This window comes from Oryx dammah, unplaced genomic scaffold, assembly GCF_014754425.2.
Source record: "Oryx dammah isolate SB20612 unplaced genomic scaffold, SCBI_Odam_1.1 HiC_scaffold_13, whole genome shotgun sequence".
Lineage (NCBI taxonomy): Eukaryota > Metazoa > Chordata > Mammalia > Artiodactyla > Bovidae > Oryx > Oryx dammah.
Genome location: NW_024070197.1, coordinates 16214571 through 16232101, shown reverse-complemented (window position 1 = coordinate 16232101; position 17531 = coordinate 16214571). Strand labels below are relative to the sequence as shown.

The 17531-nt window shown below is 51.2% G+C and overlaps 3 protein-coding genes across 3 annotated transcripts in view; 2 read left to right on the top strand and 1 right to left on the bottom strand.

Moving 5' to 3' along the window:
• Window positions 1-3431: 3431 nt before the first annotated feature.
• On the bottom strand, window positions 3432-5168 carry LOC120873283 (interferon lambda-4-like). The gene is made up of 6 exons (XM_040254095.1): window positions 5141-5168; window positions 4735-4814; window positions 4230-4301; window positions 4001-4144; window positions 3693-3767; window positions 3432-3530 (listed from the first exon to the last, which is right to left on the bottom strand). The coding sequence occupies exons 1-6, from the start codon at window positions 5166-5168 to the stop codon at window positions 3432-3434; spliced, it is 498 nt and encodes a 165-aa protein (XP_040110029.1).
• A 6534-nt stretch (window positions 5169-11702) lies between these two features.
• LOC120873282 (interferon lambda-4-like) lies at window positions 11703-13439 on the top strand. The gene is made up of 6 exons (XM_040254094.1): window positions 11703-11730; window positions 12057-12136; window positions 12570-12641; window positions 12727-12870; window positions 13104-13178; window positions 13341-13439. Exons 1-6 carry the CDS (start codon window positions 11703-11705, stop codon window positions 13437-13439), a joined length of 498 nt encoding a protein of 165 aa, XP_040110028.1.
• Window positions 13440-16724: 3285 nt separating this feature from the next.
• The window catches only part of LOC120872455 (interferon lambda-3-like), a 1494-nt gene continuing 687 nt past the window's right edge, over window positions 16725-17531 (top strand). The window contains exons 1-2 of the mRNA XM_040252834.1: window positions 16725-16916; window positions 17166-17243. Coding sequence (XP_040108768.1) covers window positions 16725-16916; window positions 17166-17243 — 270 coding nt within the window. The remainder of the gene's footprint in view (window positions 16917-17165; window positions 17244-17531) is intronic.

The following is a 17531-nucleotide window of genomic DNA, read 5'->3' as shown; positions in this document are numbered from 1 at the left end:
GTCTGGTTAAGGAAGGATAGAAAGGTGAGGGGAGGGAGGGCGTCAGAGTGTGAGGGCGCAGGCTCCGGGGAGGTGAGGGTCCCAGACAATGATGCAGGGGCTCACCCAGCTTCATTCCTGCTCTCTGGTCTCTGTCAGAATGGGGGATCAAGTGTCCACTCGGAGGCTGTTGCCTGGGATCTCAGTCTTGTCTGGCGTCTCTGACTTCAGCCTCCTCTTCTGGATCTCGGCTCGTTGCTCCGTTCGTGTCTCTGTACTTCCAGCTCCGTCTGGTCTGAGGTGTAACTGCTGCCTGAGCTCCATGGTGCAGCTTTTAGCCTGTGCAGCCGGGCAATCCCAGCTGATGTAGGAAAAGTGAAAACACAGGTAAAGGCTGACAGTGGCCACCAGGGGAGGCCCGGGCTGGGAAAGCCCAGAGCAGGGTGGAGCCAGTGAGCCAGGTGAGCTCACTGAAAGATAAAATGACATCAATTCATGCTCACCTCGAATGAGTAATGAAGTAATGAGTGAGTAATGAAGACAAAATCAGGACGGGGACAGCTTCAGCCCCACAAGGGGTGGAGGGGTTCTTCTGGAGGGACCAGGCCGATTTAAGACTGGGTGGGGAGGGGACAGAGGGCTTTTCTCTTTTGCAGCTGCCCCAGTGCAGGAAGAGGAAGGAAAAGGCACCTGTAGGAGGTGTTGCCATGAACAACCTGGACCTTCCAAGAGGGAGGCTGGAGAAGATCCAGGGGTGCTGCTGAGGGTGGGGAGAGGGGGTCAGAAAGGCAGAAACACTCTGTAACTAAGAGAGGAGACCAGCCCCTCCCCACCTGGTACTAACAGTGACAGAATAGGGGAGGGGTGGAGCCTGCACTAACCTGTTCTCTGATTGCCAGGCACAGGAATAGGAGGATCTACTATGAAATCGGGGTGTGACCAAGACTTCTGGGAAATCAACTGGGTTTGAGAAAAACGACTTCATTCATTCACTAAGTAATTACTCACCCCCTCCCTCACTTTGGGTCAGACCCTTTTAAGGCACAAGGAAGAGATCATTAAAAAAATAAAAGGCATAAAACAATCCTTCCTGAAGCTTTCTTTCTTTCTTTTCTTTTTTTTTTTACAAGAAAAAGGTACCAGAGAGTATGGGATGGGGGGATTAGGCATGTGGAATGTATTATGTTAGAAAACATCAGATAATGAAAATGAAAGAAATGAACCAGGGTTGAGAGCAGAGTGGAAGAGAAAGTTTGCATTAAATAAGGTAATGAAATGACACTTGAGGGCAGCCCTAAAGGAAGTGAGGGAGGGAACTCCGTGGAGATCTGGGAGGGAGCCTTCTAAGAAAAGGGAACAGTCAATGCAAAAGGAAAAGAGAGGGAACCTCCTCCTTTTGTGAGCCTGTCTATGTCTCTGCTACAATGTGGTCTTGCTCGTGATAGCACCAAAGACATTCATGCTTACCTACATTTCAAATACAGAAGATATTGAAGGGACTCAGAGAGGTTAAGAAAGTTGTTCAAGGTCACACAGCAAATAACTAGTGAGGGAAGGATGTGAACTGAGTTTTGTCTGACAGCAGACGAGTAACCACTGCACTCAACAGCCCCAGTGTGGCTAGATCTGGACTTGGAGGGAATGGACTTCTCCAACAGAAAGTGTGGAGTCCTGGAGAGGGTGGACCACAGTCCTCATCTGGGAATATCTATGAGCGCCAAGGCATAATCATGTTTCCAAAGCTACTGCAAGGATGTGCCTTGAGCACCTACAAGTGTTCTGGTCAGATTCTGTCAGTTGCACGCACCTTATATCAAGGGAAAAGGTCGGGGTCAGTGCTCACTTTTAGTGCTTCCCTGGTGGCTCAGAGGGTAAAGCGTCTGCCTGCAATGCAGGAGACCTGGGTTCGATCCCTGGGTCAGGAAGATCCCCTGGAGAAGGCAATGACACCCCACTCCAGTACTCTTGCCTGGAAAATCCCATAGACACAGGAGCCTGGTAGGCTGCAGTCCGTGGGGTCACTACTAGTCGGACACGTCTGAGCGACTTCATTTTCACTTTTCACTTTCATGCATTGGAGAAGGAAATGGCAACCCACTCCAGTGTTCTTGCCTGGAAAATCTCATGGACGGAGGAGCCTGGTAGGCTGCAGTCCATGGGGTCGCTAAGAGTCGGACTTGACTGAGAGACTTCACTTTCACTTTTCACTTTCATGCACTGGAAAAGGAAATGGCAACCCACTCCAGTGTTCTTGCCTGGGGAATCCCAGGGACGGGGGAGCCTGCTTGGCTGCGGTCTGTGGGGTCGCACAGAGTCGGACACGACTGGAGCGACTTAGCAGCAGCAGCAACAGCATATCAGGGGAAAAGATATCCCTACAACAATGAATCATGAAAATTGACTGTTTATCTGAAAATTCCTAAATACTGTTTCTCTTAGAAAGGAAGTTCAGGGGAGTGGTTAGGAGCATTGGAGCTGGAGGAAAATATTCTGGGGGTCCTGGGAAACAGTCTTTGCACTTGGGCTACAATGGTTGCCCATCCACAGGTCAGGACAAATGAAAGAAGTACAGTTTTTGTGCTTTTATGTGTGGGGTGATTTAATGGAGACCAGTTATTAAGGCCATTCTGTGACTTCAGCTGGAAGCTTCAGAAACATTATCTCAATGTATATTACCCACTGCAATGGAAGTGTAACAATGTCATGGCATAGATGAAAAAACTGAGGCTCAAAGAGAAGCAATTTGTGCAGACACACAGCTATGAAATGTGTGTGGAACAGACACTTCTGTGCAGGGACAGAACCGAAACTCAAGTCACCTGCTTTCCCTGTCTCAGCATTCTGTGATCAACAGCTCACAAGGATCACAGGAGAAACAACCAACAGAAATGCAAAAAAAAAAAAATTTAATAATTGGCAACAAATTGACAACAGAAGACAGAATAGCAAACATATACAGAAACTTCATTAATACGAAACACACAAGTTACAGAATTAAAAGAAAAAAAAAATGCTTCTCAGGACGTTTGGCCCCTTCACTATCCAGTCCCTCAGGGAATGAGGCCTCCCCGCGGGGAGCTCCCAGAGTCCCAGATTCATGGACTCTCAAGGCGACCACTGCAGGTTCAAAGCTGGGATTGGAACCTGTCATGGGACAGGGCTTCCTGTAACTACAGAAGTAGAACCCGGTCCATGGTCTGTGGTGGTGGTTAGCGACCAAGGCAGACGCGGACTCCAGTCTTTTCCTGGGCGGTTCTTAGGGCAACGCATCCCACCGGAATACCGCTGGTTCCCGGGGACTCGTCCTGGTCTTTGGGGAAAGGGCGCCTCAGGCACCAGCGCATACGGGGCGGAGGCTGAGAGACCCCCTGGTTCCGTGAGACCGCGGAGGAGGGCGGCGCCCGCAGCCAGGCGCTCTGAGCGCTCCGGGTCCAGACGGAGCGGCGGCGGCATCACACACAAGGCCCCGCGTGCGCCACCAGCCGCAGGTCCCACGCGAGCAGGCGCAGGAGGTGGAAGATGACGGCGGCTTCGTGGCACCGAGGCGAGTCCTGCAGCCCGGGAAGGAGGCAGGGCGGGGCTGAGTCAGGACTCTGCTTCCCGTGAGACAACCCCACTCCAGACCCTCAGGGCTGCAAGCCCGGCCCCCGCCCCGTCTCCACCTCCCGCGGTCCTCCGTGCGGTCCAGCCGCGCTCGCGCCGGCGCCACTCACAGCTCGGCGAGTCTTGGGACGCCTCCCGGGCCGCCGCGGGGACCTGCTCCAGGAGCCTGGCCGGGCCAGCTCGAGCTGGAGCGGGGAAGGAGGTCAGCGAAGGCGGTGGAGACCCGAGCCTCCCGTCCCCTCCCCGCTGACTCGGGCCCTCTCCCTTCCGGCCGCAGAGCAAAGCCGGGAGGATGCGATTCGTGTCCGTGCCCGTTTCCGGGCTCAGTGGGACAGCTTCGCAGTGCGGGTCGTGGCCCTGAGACCAGGGGCGCAGAGCGAGCCGGCAGCGGCGCGGGGCCAGGCCGCCGAGCACTCACGCAGGCCGCCACGTCCCGCCCCGCGGCCGCCAGCAGCTCCAGGGTCTGCCCGACGCCGGGGAAGAGCTCGGGGCTCGGCAGGCTGCTCAGCACGGCCCGGGCGTCGGCGAGGTCGCGGGCCAGCCGGCGGAGCATCGCACAGGACTGCGGGGACCGGGCTGGAGTTAGACGGGGCGGCGCCCGAGCCGCCCCCCACCACACACACAACCCCGCCCGCCTCGGGCCTCACCGACGGCCGGGGAGGGTTCCTCTTCGGGCGGACCGAGCAGTTTTGGGGCCCCCAGCTCAGCGTCTCTTCTTCCTGCGGGACAAGAACTGGGGTGACGCAGGGCCTCCTGGCCAGGGCCCCTGGAGCGCTGGGACGTCGAGGATGCCTGGACGTGGATCAGGACTGGTCGGGACGGTGATGTTTTTCTTGTCCCGAACCAGGCTGCGCTCTGATAAATGTGCGGAGCTGTAAAGCTCCCGCCTTCCGGTGTGGAGCCGGCGCCTCGACGTGAGCTAAGTCCGCCTGGAGGGGGCGCCCCTCTGTGACCCTCATCAAGGCCTTATGTGAGCCGACCACGGGACACCCGGGAAGACGTCAGAGTCACAGTTGTGGACCCTGAAATCAGAGGTGTGCCTGCTGGACGCTAGAACATGAGCGCCCCTCGGGCCAAAGACGTGTCTCTGAGCCTGGAGGGCCCAGGGCCGGAGGGTCCGTGGGGGGACCAGGGCCTCTGAGCATCACTCACATAGTGGTCCCTCAGTGCCTTGACAGCCAGCAGTGCCCGGGGGTCCAAGGAGCGATAATGTGAGAGGAGGCAGTGCCGGGCTCACCAAAACCCACAGCCCGAAGGCCGCTGCGGCTGCACCACTCTGCCCCGTCTCTACTCCTGCTGGAGGCGACAGATGTCAGGGAGCCCAAAGAGAAGGCCCTGAATCCAAGCCCCTGCCTCTGGTTAGACTGGCACAAGGATTGCCGCTCACTGCGTGGACGCTGATCACACCCAGGGGAAGAGGCAAGGGGGGGTCCTGCCACCCCTCCTCCCCTCAGCCTCTCTCCCCTCACTCCTCACCTGCACTGTGGCTTGGGTGCTTGGCACTGCAGCAGGGCCTGTCTTCCACTGGCCTCTGAGTGGTGTCCAGAGTGGTGCCCACCTAGGTCGGCAGCGCCTGCACCCTCCATGGTGGCTTTTAAGTGTTTCAACTGGTGAGCAACTGGGCTTCCCCGGTGCAGGGTAAGCTTTCTGAACGTCACTGCTGGCCAGTGGCCAGTGTATGTGGACTTTACCCACCTTGGGTCAGTGCCAGCGATGACTCTACCTGACCCTGCTCCTGAGCCAATTGCTACTGTTTGCTTTCTGGACTCTATTTTCTGTGTGTTGATCTTTCTTTTGCTCTCTAGTGATGAACTGAAAACACACCATTGCCTTCAGTTGGAAGCGGCAAGCTTGGCAGAGGAACCAATACAAGTGCCTGCCCTCCAGGAGCTCACACTAGGGTTTCTAATGCTTGCTCTTCCATCACACTCTTTTGTCATTACAACCTGTCTTCTCTCCCTGTCTTTTTCTTTCTCTTTCCTTGCACAAATATCCCTCCCTTCTGTTTTTCGGCCTTTTTCCTCATCTGGGTCTTAGAAAAATTCTGTCTTCCCTAGAGTATTATTTCGTGTGTGTGCATGTTAAGTTGCTTCAATCATGTCTGACTGTGACTCCATGGACTGTAGTCCGCCTGGTTCCTCTGTCCATGGGATTCTTCATTCAGGACGTGCTCATCATGTATCAGCTATAATTATTGTTAACAATGGTTGAGAAAAACATGTCTGCAATTCCAATTTTCAACAGCAAATGAACAATAGTTTTATAATTAGTAAATGAATAAATATCATTTAATAACACTCTATTAAATGATATGTAGTCCTTTACCAATTACCAACTAACAGGCTTAGTTGCTCCACAGTATGTAGGATCTTCCCAGGCCAGGAAACCCATGTCTCCTGCATTGGGAGACAGATTCTTTACCACTGAACCACCAGGGAAGCCCTGCATGTTTAGTTTTTTAAGAAATGACCAACCCTGTTTTCCAGAGGTGCTGTACCATTTTGCATTTATACCAGCAATGAGTGATCAATTTCCTGTATCCTCACTAGCATTTGATGTTATCACTATTTTTTTAGGCATTCTGATAGCCATATAATGGTATCTCATTGTGGTTTTAATTTGCATCTCTCTAATGACATGAGTTTGAGTGAACTCTGAGAGGTGGTGATAGACAGAGAGGCCTGGCATGCTGCAATTCATGGGGTCGCAAAGAGTCAGACATGACTGAACGACTGAACTGAACTGAACTGAATAGCTAATAATGTCCAACATCTTTTCATATACTTATTTCCCAACTTTCACTCTTTAGTGAAATGTCTCTTAATGTCTTTTGCCCATTTCCCAAATGGATTGTTTAATTTTTCTACTGTTGAGTTTTGAGAGTTCTTTATCTATTCAAGATACTAGTCCTTCATCAGATGGGTGGTTTGCAGGTATTTTCTCCCAGTCTTCAGCTCCTCTATCTTTTCTCATTAATTAATTATTTTTGGTTGTGCTGGTCTTCACTGCTTCACGAGGGCTCTCTCTGGTTGCTCTCTCTGGTTGCTTCTCACTGCGTGGCTTGTTGTGGAGCACAGGCCCTAGGCACACGGGCTTTAGGAGCTGCAGCACTTGGGCTCAGTAGTTGTGGCTCCCTGGATCTAGAGCATGGGCTCAGGAGTTGTGGAGCACAGGCTTAGCTGATCCCAGGCATGTGGGATCTCCCCAGATCCAGGATCGAACCCATGTCCCCTGGATTGGCAGGTGGATTCTTATCCACTGTACCACGAGAGAAGTCCTGTCTTCTTTACATGGTCTTTCACAGAGCAAAAATTTTTGATCAAGTTCAGTTGATCAATTTTCCTTTTATGGATTAATCCCACCTCTAGACTTTGAAGATGGTTTTCCTAAATCTTCCTAACTTCTATAACTTTATGTTTTACATTTTAGTCAGTGCTCCATATTGAGTTAATTTTTATTTTCATGTGAGTTTTAGATCAACGTTCATTGTTTGGCCTATGGATGTCCAATTACTCCAGCATTGTTTTTTTAGTTAATTAATTTACTTATTCTTAGCTGGGTCTGGTCTTCATTACTTCACGGACTTTCTGTAGTTGCAGCAAGTGAGATCTACTCTTCATTTCAGTTCATGAGCTTCTTATAGTGGTGGCTTCTCTTGCTGCGGAGCAGGGGCTCTAGGGTGCTTCAGTGGGGGCTTCAATAGTTGCAGTTCCTGGGCTCCAGAGCACAGGCTTAATAATTGTGCACAGGCTTAGTTGGCTTGGGTCATGTGGAATCTTCCCAGACCAGGGATTGAACCAGGTGTCTCCTGCACTGGCAGGCAGGTTCTTCACCACTAAGCCACTAAGGAAGCCCAGCATTGTTTTTGAAAGGGCTCTTTTCCCCCAGTGAATTGCTTTTGCATGTATGAGTATTTCTAAACACAAGGAGTGTCACAACGTGTGCATTGTTCTCAACAATTTCCTTTTTTCACTCTATGTCTTGAAGATTTTTCCATGTCAATACACATAGATCTACTTCATTCTATTTAAAGTCCAGCTTAACCTGGGGTTCATGAACCACCCCTACAGTAGGATTCAGGGAAGGGTGAACTTGCATGGGAGAAAGTTACATCTTCTTCACTAACCTCTAACTGAAATTTAGCATTTCTTTCCCTTATGAATGTAAGCAACAAGCTACAATAATGTTAGCAGAAGTTGTGACTTTGTCATAAAAGAAGGCACAGATATTTCATAGCATTTTACAGATATGGCACATGTCTTGCAATATCATTTACTCCTATTAGTACCTCAAAAGTATAGTAGTTGTTAAACCTATTGCTCTATCTTGTACTTAGATCATTAATAAAGAGGCATATGTATCACTTATTGCAAAGTTACTCTAATGTTTTGGTAACTGTGTTTCAATATAATCAGTTTTCTTAATAGTCTTATGTATTTAATTTTATGTCTTTAAAAACATGTATCTGGGGAAAAAAACATTTCTGAATCAATAAGCGATTACAGCAAGGTGGCAGAATATAAGGTTAATACACAAAAGCCTATTGCTTTCAATGAACAATTTGAATTTGAAATTAAAAATACCATTTACATTCAGCATCCCCCAAAATGAAATACTTAAGTATTAATACAAATCTAACAAAATGTAAACAAAATCTGTATGAGAAACACTATAAAACTCTGATGAGAGAAGTAAAAGAACATCTAAAAATAGAACTCTTCTATGAATACGGATAAGAAGATTCGATATTGTCAAGATGTCAGTTCTTCCTAACTTAATCTATAGAGTCAATGCAATCCAAAGTTCCAGCAAGTTAATTTGTGGATATTGACAAAGTGAAAGTTAAACAGAAATTCAAAAGACCCAGAGTAGCTTTCACAGTATTAAAGGAGAAGAATAACGCTGGAGAACTGACACTGTCACGTTAAGACTTACTATAAAGCTACAATAATCAAGACTCTGTTATTAGTGAAAAGATAAATAAATCAATGTAACAGAAGAGAGTGCCCAGGAATAGACCCACACAGATGCAGTTAATTGATTTTTGAGAAGGACCAAAGGCAATTCAGTAAAGAAAGGATAATCTTCCCACAAATGGTGTTGAAACAACTGGATAGGGAATTCCCGGGTGGCCCAGTGGTTTAGACTCCGAGCTTCCACTACAGGGGGCGAAGTTTCAGTCCCTGGTCCGGGAACTAAATCCTGCATCCCTTAGGATGTGGCCAAAAATAAATATAAATAAATAAACCTAGATGCAGACTTTGCACATTTTCACAAAAATTAACTTAAAATATATCATAGACCTAATGTAAAGTGCAGAGCTATAAAACTCCTGTAATGTAGTATAGGAGAAAATCTAGGGAATAGTGGTGATGATTTTTTGTATACACTGAAAGCTCAAGACATGGAAGAAGAAAAAATTGGTGAATTAGAAAAATTTTAAATTTCAGATGACAGACACCATTAAAAGAATGAAAAAGTCTTTCCCTTTCTCTCCCCTAGTCTTAAGAAGCATGATTTTAACAAGACTGGAAACAATATCAATGCCCACCAATAGGACTTTGGGATTGGTTATTCAATAATCCCATTAGATTGGAAGGCTTACTAGTGGTACATGCAAATTGTCTTCCATCTGTCCCTCCAAGTTCATTCTTCCCACTTGTTTAGCCTCCTCCTGGCCCCAGAAGCTGGCCTTTGGCTTCTGTTGAGTGCAGTCAATGGGGAACCTAGGAATAGGGCCTGAGAGAGGGAAAGTAGAATACAGTCAGTGTAGTTACTTCTCTTTCCTCCACCTGTGTTTATGACTCTCTTCCTCCCAGGTCAGGTAACCCCTCCCTCCCCTATCCGCTTTCTTCAGGCTTAGGGATGACAGACCCACGCCGGCTGGGCCCCAAGACCTTGAACTACTCCTCCTCTGCTCCCTTTACCATCCAATCCCTTGGTAGATACTCCTGGTATTAAACCACTTCAAATTATCCTAAATTGATTAGGGCATCTTTCCTGCAGGGGACCTCACTGATACAGTATAATTAAAGATGTGGGGGAACAAAAATGAGAGATAATGGTAAGACACAAAAAGCAGGCTACCAAACTGTATACAGACAAGCTCCAACTTGGCAGAAACTGTTCATAGAGGAAAAAAGAAAAAAAAAAAAGGAGGATTAGCAACTAACCACTAAAAAGATTACCTCCAGAAAGTGAGATTAAAGACTTTTTTAACTCTCCAAGTTGTATGTTTTTTTAATTGGCTGAATCTTTATAACGAATGTGTTACTTCGATAATCAGAAAATACACACACAAATCAATATATGTAACATTTCTACACATTGGAAAAACTGTTCCAGAGCTGGGGTGAGGTGAGACAGGGTGAGATGGGTGGTGAATTTACCGATTTTTTTTTTCTCCCTTATGCATGTCTCTATTTTTCAGGCATTATCCAATGGCCCTGCATTACTAATTTTATCAGGAAAAGTAGTAGGTTTTATTATTTATTTAATATTTTTATTTATTTATTTGGCTGCACCAGGGTCTTAGCTGTGGCATGTGAGACCTAGTTTCCTGACCAGGGATCGAACACAGGCCCCCTGAATTGGGAGCCCGGAGTATTAGTCATTGGACCACCAGGGAAGTCCCTTTTATTTATTTTTATTTTGGCTCTGTTGGGTTTTTGTTGCAGGCCTTCTTCAGTTGCAGTGAGTGAGGGCTGCTCTCTAGTTACGACGTGCAGGCTTCTCATTGCAATAGTTTCTTTTGTTGCAGAGCAAGGGCCCTGGAGCACTGGCTCAGCAGTTGCGGTCCATGGGCTCTGTTGTCCCTCAGCACGTGGAATCTTCCCAGACCAGGGATGGAACCCATGTTCCCTGCATTGGCAGGCGATTCTTTACCACTGAGCCACCAGGGAAGTCCAGTAGATTTTATTTTTAAACCTAAACAGAGACTGACTGAGACACACAGAGACACTTGAATGTTTGTGATGTTGACTAAAAAATAGTCACAGCCTAAAAGTTGAGTTACGTTTTATCTGGTGGAAATTTTCAGGACTTAAGTCCAGGAGGCAGCATCTCAAGTGGTCCTGGGAGAACTACTCAGAGGAGATGGGAGGGGGAGGGAGTCAGGTTACATTGAAATTTGCATCAAGGGGTAGGTAGTCTGAACGTCAGAAGTATTTTTGTGAATTAAAGAAAATCAGATACCACAAGTTAAGGAATTTAGCGCTTTTCCTTGTGTGCAAAGATGGAAGAGTCTGGACTCACTGAAATCATTCCTTTCATATCCATCTCCGCTATCTGGGGCCAGTATCCTGAGTTCCCCAGCATTCACCTTAGGGAGTGGTTACAGCTTGATGGCTGCCGGATGTTGTTCTTCTTCCTGGGCTCAGAAATTCACCTTTGGAGGGCCGGAGTCACTGATGGCTGTGACACCCTTGTCTATTGATATGGCAGGAAATACTCCATTTCTCGGTGAGAAAAAGGAATAAGAAACAAATGAAGTTACTGACAGACAAAAACAGGACCAAAGAGGTGGAGACAAAAGGGGAGGCGAATAGAGAGGGAAGAAAGAGAAATAGAATGAAGTGAGGACAGAAGAGGAAAGAGAGGAGGCACTCAATCAGATATGGGGTGGGCGTAGTTATGGCTTAGAGATCAAGTTTGGAAGCTGGTTTGAGGACAGGCTCAAATTCTGCCTCTGCCGATTATGAGCTGCGTATCTTGGAGAAGTTCCTTCGTCTTACTGTGCCACGGTTTTCCCATCTGCAAACTGGAGGTATAATAGAACAACTCTTGCAGTGTCATTTTTGGAACACTGAGTGAGATGAGTACATATCAATACCTTGGAACAGGGCCTTGTAACTGTGTAAGAGCTAATCGGCATTATAGAAAAGAGAAAACAACACCCAGGGTAATGAAAGTGAAAGGATACAGAAAGGGACTGGAAATGTTGGCAGTCAGCTGGGGTGGCATCATAGCTGGCCATTGCCCCATTGTGGGTTAAAGTCCTCACATCCCTGCCTACAACCCTCTGGGCCGATCAATGGCCAGCACTGACGTTCGGAAAGCTTACCCTGAACCGGGGAAGCCCAGTTGCTCACTGGTCCCAGTTGAAACACTTAAAAACCACCATGGAGGGTGCAGGCACCGCCGACCTAGGTGGGCACCACTCTGGACACCACTCAGAGGCCAGTGGAAGACAGGCCCTGCTGCAGTGCCAGGCACCCAAGCCACAGTGCAGGTGAGGAGTGAGGGGAGAGAGGCTGAGGGGAGGAGGGGTGTCAGGACCCCCCCTTGCCTCTTCCCCTGGGTGTGATCAGCGTCCACGCAGTGAGCGGCAATCCTTGTGCCAGTCTAACCAGAGGCAGGGGCTTGGATTCAGGGCCTTCTCTTTGGGCTCCCTGACATCTGTCGCCTCCAGCAGGAGTAGAGACGGGGCAGAGTGGTGCAGCCGCAGCGGCCTTCGGGCTGTGGGTTTTGGTGAGCCCGGCACTGCCTCCTCTCACATTATCGCTCCTTGGACCCCCGGGCACTGCTGGCTGTCAAGGCACTGAGGGACCACTATGTGAGTGATGCTCAGAGGCCCTGGTCCCCCCACGGACCCTCCGGCCCTGGGCCCTCCAGGCTCAGAGACACGTCTTTGGCCCGAGGGGCGCTCATGTTCTAGCGTCCAGCAGGCACACCTCTGATTTCAGGGTCCACAACTGTGACTCTGACGTCTTCCCGGGTGTCCCGTGGTCGGCTCACATAAGGCCTTGATGAGGGTCACAGAGGGGCGCCCCCTCCAGGCGGACTTAGCTCACGTCGAGGCGCCGGCTCCACACCGGAAGGCGGGAGCTTTACAGCTCCGCACATTTATCAGAGCGCAGCCTGGTTCGGGACAAGAAAAACATCACCGTCCCGACCAGTCCTGATCCACGTCCAGGCATCCTCGACGTCCCAGCGCTCCAGGGGCCCTGGCCAGGAGGCCCTGCGTCACCCCAGTTCTTGTCCCGCAGGAAGAAGAGACGCTGAGCTGGGGGCCCCAAAACTGCTCGGTCCGCCCGAAGAGGAACCCTCCCCGGCCGTCGGTGAGGCCCGAGGCGGGCGGGGTTGTGTGTGTGGTGGGGGGCGGCTCGGGCGCCGCCCCGTCTAACTCCAGCCCGGTCCCCGCAGTCCTGTGCGATGCTCCGCCGGCTGGCCCGCGACCTCGCCGACGCCCGGGCCGTGCTGAGCAGCCTGCCGAGCCCCGAGCTCTTCCCCGGCGTCGGGCAGACCCTGGAGCTGCTGGCGGCCGCGGGGCGGGACGTGGCGGCCTGCGTGAGTGCTCGGCGGCCTGGCCCCGCGCCGCTGCCGGCTCGCTCTGCGCCCCTGGTCTCAGGGCCACGACCCGCACTGCGAAGCTGTCCCACTGAGCCCGGAAACGGGCACGGACACGAATCGCATCCTCCCGGCTTTGCTCTGCGGCCGGAAGGGAGAGGGCCCGAGTCAGCGGGGAGGGGACGGGAGGCTCGGGTCTCCACCGCCTTCGCTGACCTCCTTCCCCGCTCCAGCTCGAGCTGGCCCGGCCAGGCTCCTGGAGCAGGTCCCCGCGGCGGCCCGGGAGGCGTCCCAAGACTCGCCGAGCTGTGAGTGGCGCCGGCGCGAGCGCGGCTGGACCGCACGGAGGACCGCGGGAGGTGGAGACGGGGCGGGGGCCGGGCTTGCAGCCCTGAGGGTCTGGAGTGGGGTTGTCTCACGGGAAGCAGAGTCCTGACTCAGCCCCGCCCTGCCTCCTTCCCGGGCTGCAGGACTCGCCTCGGTGCCACGAAGCCGCCGTCATCTTCCACCTCCTGCGCCTGCTCGCGTGGGACCTGCGGCTGGTGGCGCACGCGGGGCCTTGTGTGTGATGCCGCCGCCGCTCCGTCTGGACCCGGAGCGCTCAGAGCGCCTGGCTGCGGGCGCCGCCCTCCTCCGCGGTCTCACGGAACCAGGGGGTCTCTCAGCCTCCGCCCCGTATGCGCTGGTGCCTGAGGCGCCCTTTCCCCAAAGACCAGGACGAGTCCCCGGGAACCAGCGGTATTCCGGTGGGATGCGTTGCCCTAAGAACCGCCCAGGAAAAGACTGGAGTCCGCGTCTGCCTTGGTCGCTAACCACCACCACAGACCATGGACCGGGTTCTACTTCTGTAGTTACAGGAAGCCCTGTCCCATGACAGGTTCCAATCCCAGCTTTGAACCTGCAGTGGTCGCCTTGAGAGTCCATGAATCTGGGACTCTGGGAGCTCCCCCCGGGGAGGCCTCATTCCCTGAGGGACTGGGTAGTGAAGGGGCCAAACGTCCTTCTGAGAAGCAGGTTTTGTTTTGTTTTTCTTTTAATTCCGTAACTTGTGTGTTTTGTATTGATGAAGTTTCTGTGTATTTGCTATTCTGTCTTCTGTTGTTAATTTATTGCCAATGATTAAATATTTTTGCATTTTATTGGTTATTTCTGCTGTGATCCTTGTGAGGGGGGGAGGGCTGTTGAGCACAGAATGCTGAGACAGGGAAATCAGGTGACTTGAGCTTCAGTTCTGTCCCTGCCACTTTCAGAATCGTGTCTCTGGACAAATTCTCTTTGAGCTTCAGTTTTCTCATCCATGTCCTGGCATTATTGCAGTTCTCTTGCAGTGAATAATATACATTGAAATAATGTGTCTAAAACTTCCAGCTGAAGTCATCGAATGGCAGTAATAATTGATCTCCATTAAATCATCACACATATAAATGCAAAACAATTGGACTTTAAAAATTTGTCAAGGGACTTCCTGGGTAGTCCAGTGGTTAAGATGCTGGGCTTCCAGTGCCTGGGGCTTGAGATGGATCCCTGGTTGGAGAATTAAGATCCTATTTACCCCGCTGTGGGGCAAAAATAAAAAACGTCTGAACCTGTGGATGGACAATCTTTATGGACAGCTACAAGGCCTGTTTCCCAAGGTCACACAACTAGTGATGGTCAGAGCCTGGTTTGAACCCCAGAATCTTTAACTCCAGCTCCCAGCTCCTACCTGGTATCTGAGAGAGTAAAGAATCTGCCTGCAAGGAAGAAACCCAGATTGGAGGAGGAAATGGCACCCCACTCCAGTATTGTTGCCTGGAGAATCCCATGGACAGAGGAGCCAGGCGAGCTGCAGTTCAAGAGTTCAAAAAGAGTTGGAGGTGACTGCACTGACACTTTCACTTTCTTCCCAAGCTCTTAACCACTGCCCTGAACTCCCTTGGTAAGAGAAGCACTATGATGCTTAAGAATTTTGAGGTATTTTGTCAATTTTCAGGATTCCTTTTAGCAATGTCTCCTCCCGTGATATAAGGTTCCTGCAATTGACAGAACTGACCAGAACACTGGTAGGTGCCTTGGGCATATCCCTGCTGTTGCTTTGGAAACATTATTATGCATTAGTGTTCAAAGATATTCCCAGCTGAAGACTTTGGTCCATCCTCTCCCTGGAATTACGAATGAAGGAAAGAGGGGGTAAGAGAAATAGTCAAAAGGACTCCACACCTTCTATTGGAAAAATCCAACTCCCTCCAAGTCCAGGAGATCTAACCACACTGGGGATGCTGAGTGCAGTGGCTATTTTCTGGTTTCAGACAAAATTCAGTTCATATCCTGCCCTCACTGGTTATTTGCTGGGTGACCATGAATAACTTTCTTAACCTCTCTGGGTCCCCCACCCCCACTCCCTGTCTTCTGTATTGGAAATGTAGATTAAAGCATGGATGACTTGGTGCTATCGTGAGTATTCAAGACCACACTGCAGCAGAGAAATAGACAGGCTCACAAAAAGAGGAGGTTCTCTCTTTTCCTTTTGCGCTGACTGTTTCCTTTTCTTAGTAGGCTCCGTCCCAGATCTCCACAGAGCTGCCTCCCTCACTTCCTTTAGGGCTGCCCTCAAGTGTCATTTCATTACCTTATTTAATGCAAACTTTCTCTTCCACTCTGCTCTCAACCCTGGTTCATTTCTTTCATTTTCATTATCTGATGTTTTCTAACATAATACATTCCACATGCCTAATCCCCCCATCCCATACTCTCTGGTACCTTTTTCTTGTAAAAAAAAAAAGAAAAGAAAGAAAGAAAGCTTCAGGAAGGATTGTTTTATGCCTTTTATTTTTTTAATGATCTCTTCCTTGTGCCTTAAAAGGGTCTGACCCAAAGTGAGGGAGGGGGTGAGTAATTACTTAGTGAATGAATGAAGTCGTTTTTCTCAAACCCAGTTGATTTCCCAGAAGTCTTGGTCACACCCCGATTTCATAGTAGATCCTCCTATTCCTGTGCCTGGCAATCAGAGAACAGGTTAGTGCAGGCTCCACCCCTCCCCTATTCTGTCACTGTTAGTACCAGGTGGGGAGGGGCTGGTCTCCTCTCTTAGTTACAGAGTGTTTCTGCCTTTCTGACCCCCTCTCCCCACCCTCAGCAGCACCCCTGGATCTTCTCCAGCCTCCCTCTTGGAAGGTCCAGGTTGTTCATGGCAACACCTCCTACAGGTGCCTTTTCCTTCCTCTTCCTGCACTGGGGCAGCTGCAAAAGAGAAAAGCCCTCTGTCCCCTCCCCACCCAGTCTTAAATCGGCCTGGTCCCTCCAGAAGAACCCCTCCACCCCTTGTGGGGCTGAAGCTGTCCCCGTCCTGATTTTGTCTTCATTACTCACTCATTACTTCATTACTCATTCGAGGTGAGCATGAATTGATGTCATTTTATCTTTCAGTGAGCTCACCTGGCTCACTGGCTCCACCCTGCTCTGGGCTTTCCCAGCCCGGGCCTCCCCTGGTGGCCACTGTCAGCCTTTACCTGTGTTTTCACTTTTCCTACATCAGCTGGGATTGCCCGGCTGCACAGGCTAAAAGCTGCACCATGGAGCTCAGGCAGCAGTTACACCTCAGACCAGACGGAGCTGGAAGTACAGAGACACGAACGGAGCAACGAGCCGAGATCCAGAAGAGGAGGCTGAAGTCAGAGACGCCAGACAAGACTGAGATCCCAGGCAACAGCCTCCGAGTGGACACTTGATCCCCCATTCTGACAGAGACCAGAGAGCAGGAATGAAGCTGGGTGAGCCCCCGCATCATTGTCTGGGACCCTCACCTCCCTGGAGCCTGCGCCCTCACACCCTGACGCCCTCCCTCCCCTCACCTTTCTATCCTTCCTTAACCAGACATGGCCCCGGGCTGCACGCTGGTGCTGATGCTGGTGCTGATGCTGATGAGTGCGGCGCTGAGCAGGACAGGAGCAGCTCCTGTGCCCTCTGCCCCCAGGGCCCTCCCACCTGCCGGGGGCTGCCACATGGCCCAGTTCAAGTCTCTGTCCCCTCAAGAGCTGCAGGCCTTCAAGACGGCCAGGGATGCCTTTGTGAGTCTCCCCATCCCTCCTGCAGTGGGTGAGCCCCCAGCCCCCTCCTGTGGGCGCCTAGACTACCTGGGCTGCAGGCGGGTCTGCCCCACTCCACGGGGCTGACCTCCCCACTCCCCGCACTGGATGAGCCTCCCCCATCCTTTGGGAAGTGAACCTCCCCTCCTCTGTTGCTGGCCATCCTCCGGTCTCCCTGGGGTCCCCCCTCCGTCCCTCCCGCTGTGACCCGACCTTGCCCTTGCTCTCTAGGAAGACTCGCTCTTGCAGAAGGACTGGGACTGCAGCGCCCACCTGTTCCCCAGGACCCGGGACCTGAAGCACCTGCAGGTGAGTTGGGAGAGTCAGGCCCACCTGCCCTCACCTGCCCTGGCTCCACAGGTGCCCTCTCACCTCCTCCTTCTCTCCCTGCCCTCCCCAGTCCTCTCCCACCGCTTCCCCTCAGCCCACCACTGGACTGTGTCTCTCACCTGCCCCTGCTTCCCCTCCCTCTGTCCCTTCCCCTCCCCCCCTCACCTGTCCCCTCACCTGCCCCCTCACCTGCCCCCTCACCTGCCCCCTCACCTGGCCCCCACCTGCCCCCTCACTGCCCCCTCACCTGCCCCCTCACCTGCCCCC

What these genes read in the sequence shown, in the direction of transcription:
- LOC120873282 (XM_040254094.1), top strand. Translation starts at nt 11,703, where the DNA reads ATGGAGGGTGCAGGCACCGCCGACCTAG. An exon ending in TGCAGGCACCGCCGACCTAG is followed by an intron (nt 11,731 to 12,056) that starts GTGGGCACCACT and finishes GGTTTTGGTGAG; the next exon opens with CCCGGCACTGCCTCCTCTCA. An exon ending in AGGCACTGAGGGACCACTAT is followed by an intron (nt 12,137 to 12,569) that starts GTGAGTGATGCT and finishes CTTGTCCCGCAG; the next exon opens with GAAGAAGAGACGCTGAGCTG.
- LOC120873283 (XM_040254095.1), bottom strand. Translation starts at nt 5,168, where the DNA reads ATGGAGGGTGCAGGCGCTGCCGACCTAG. An exon ending in TGCAGGCGCTGCCGACCTAG is followed by an intron (nt 4,815 to 5,140) that starts GTGGGCACCACT and finishes GGTTTTGGTGAG; the next exon opens with CCCGGCACTGCCTCCTCTCA. An exon ending in GTCCCAAGACTCGCCGAGCT is followed by an intron (nt 3,531 to 3,692) that starts GTGAGTGGCGCC and finishes CCCGGGCTGCAG; the next exon opens with GACTCGCCTCGGTGCCACGA.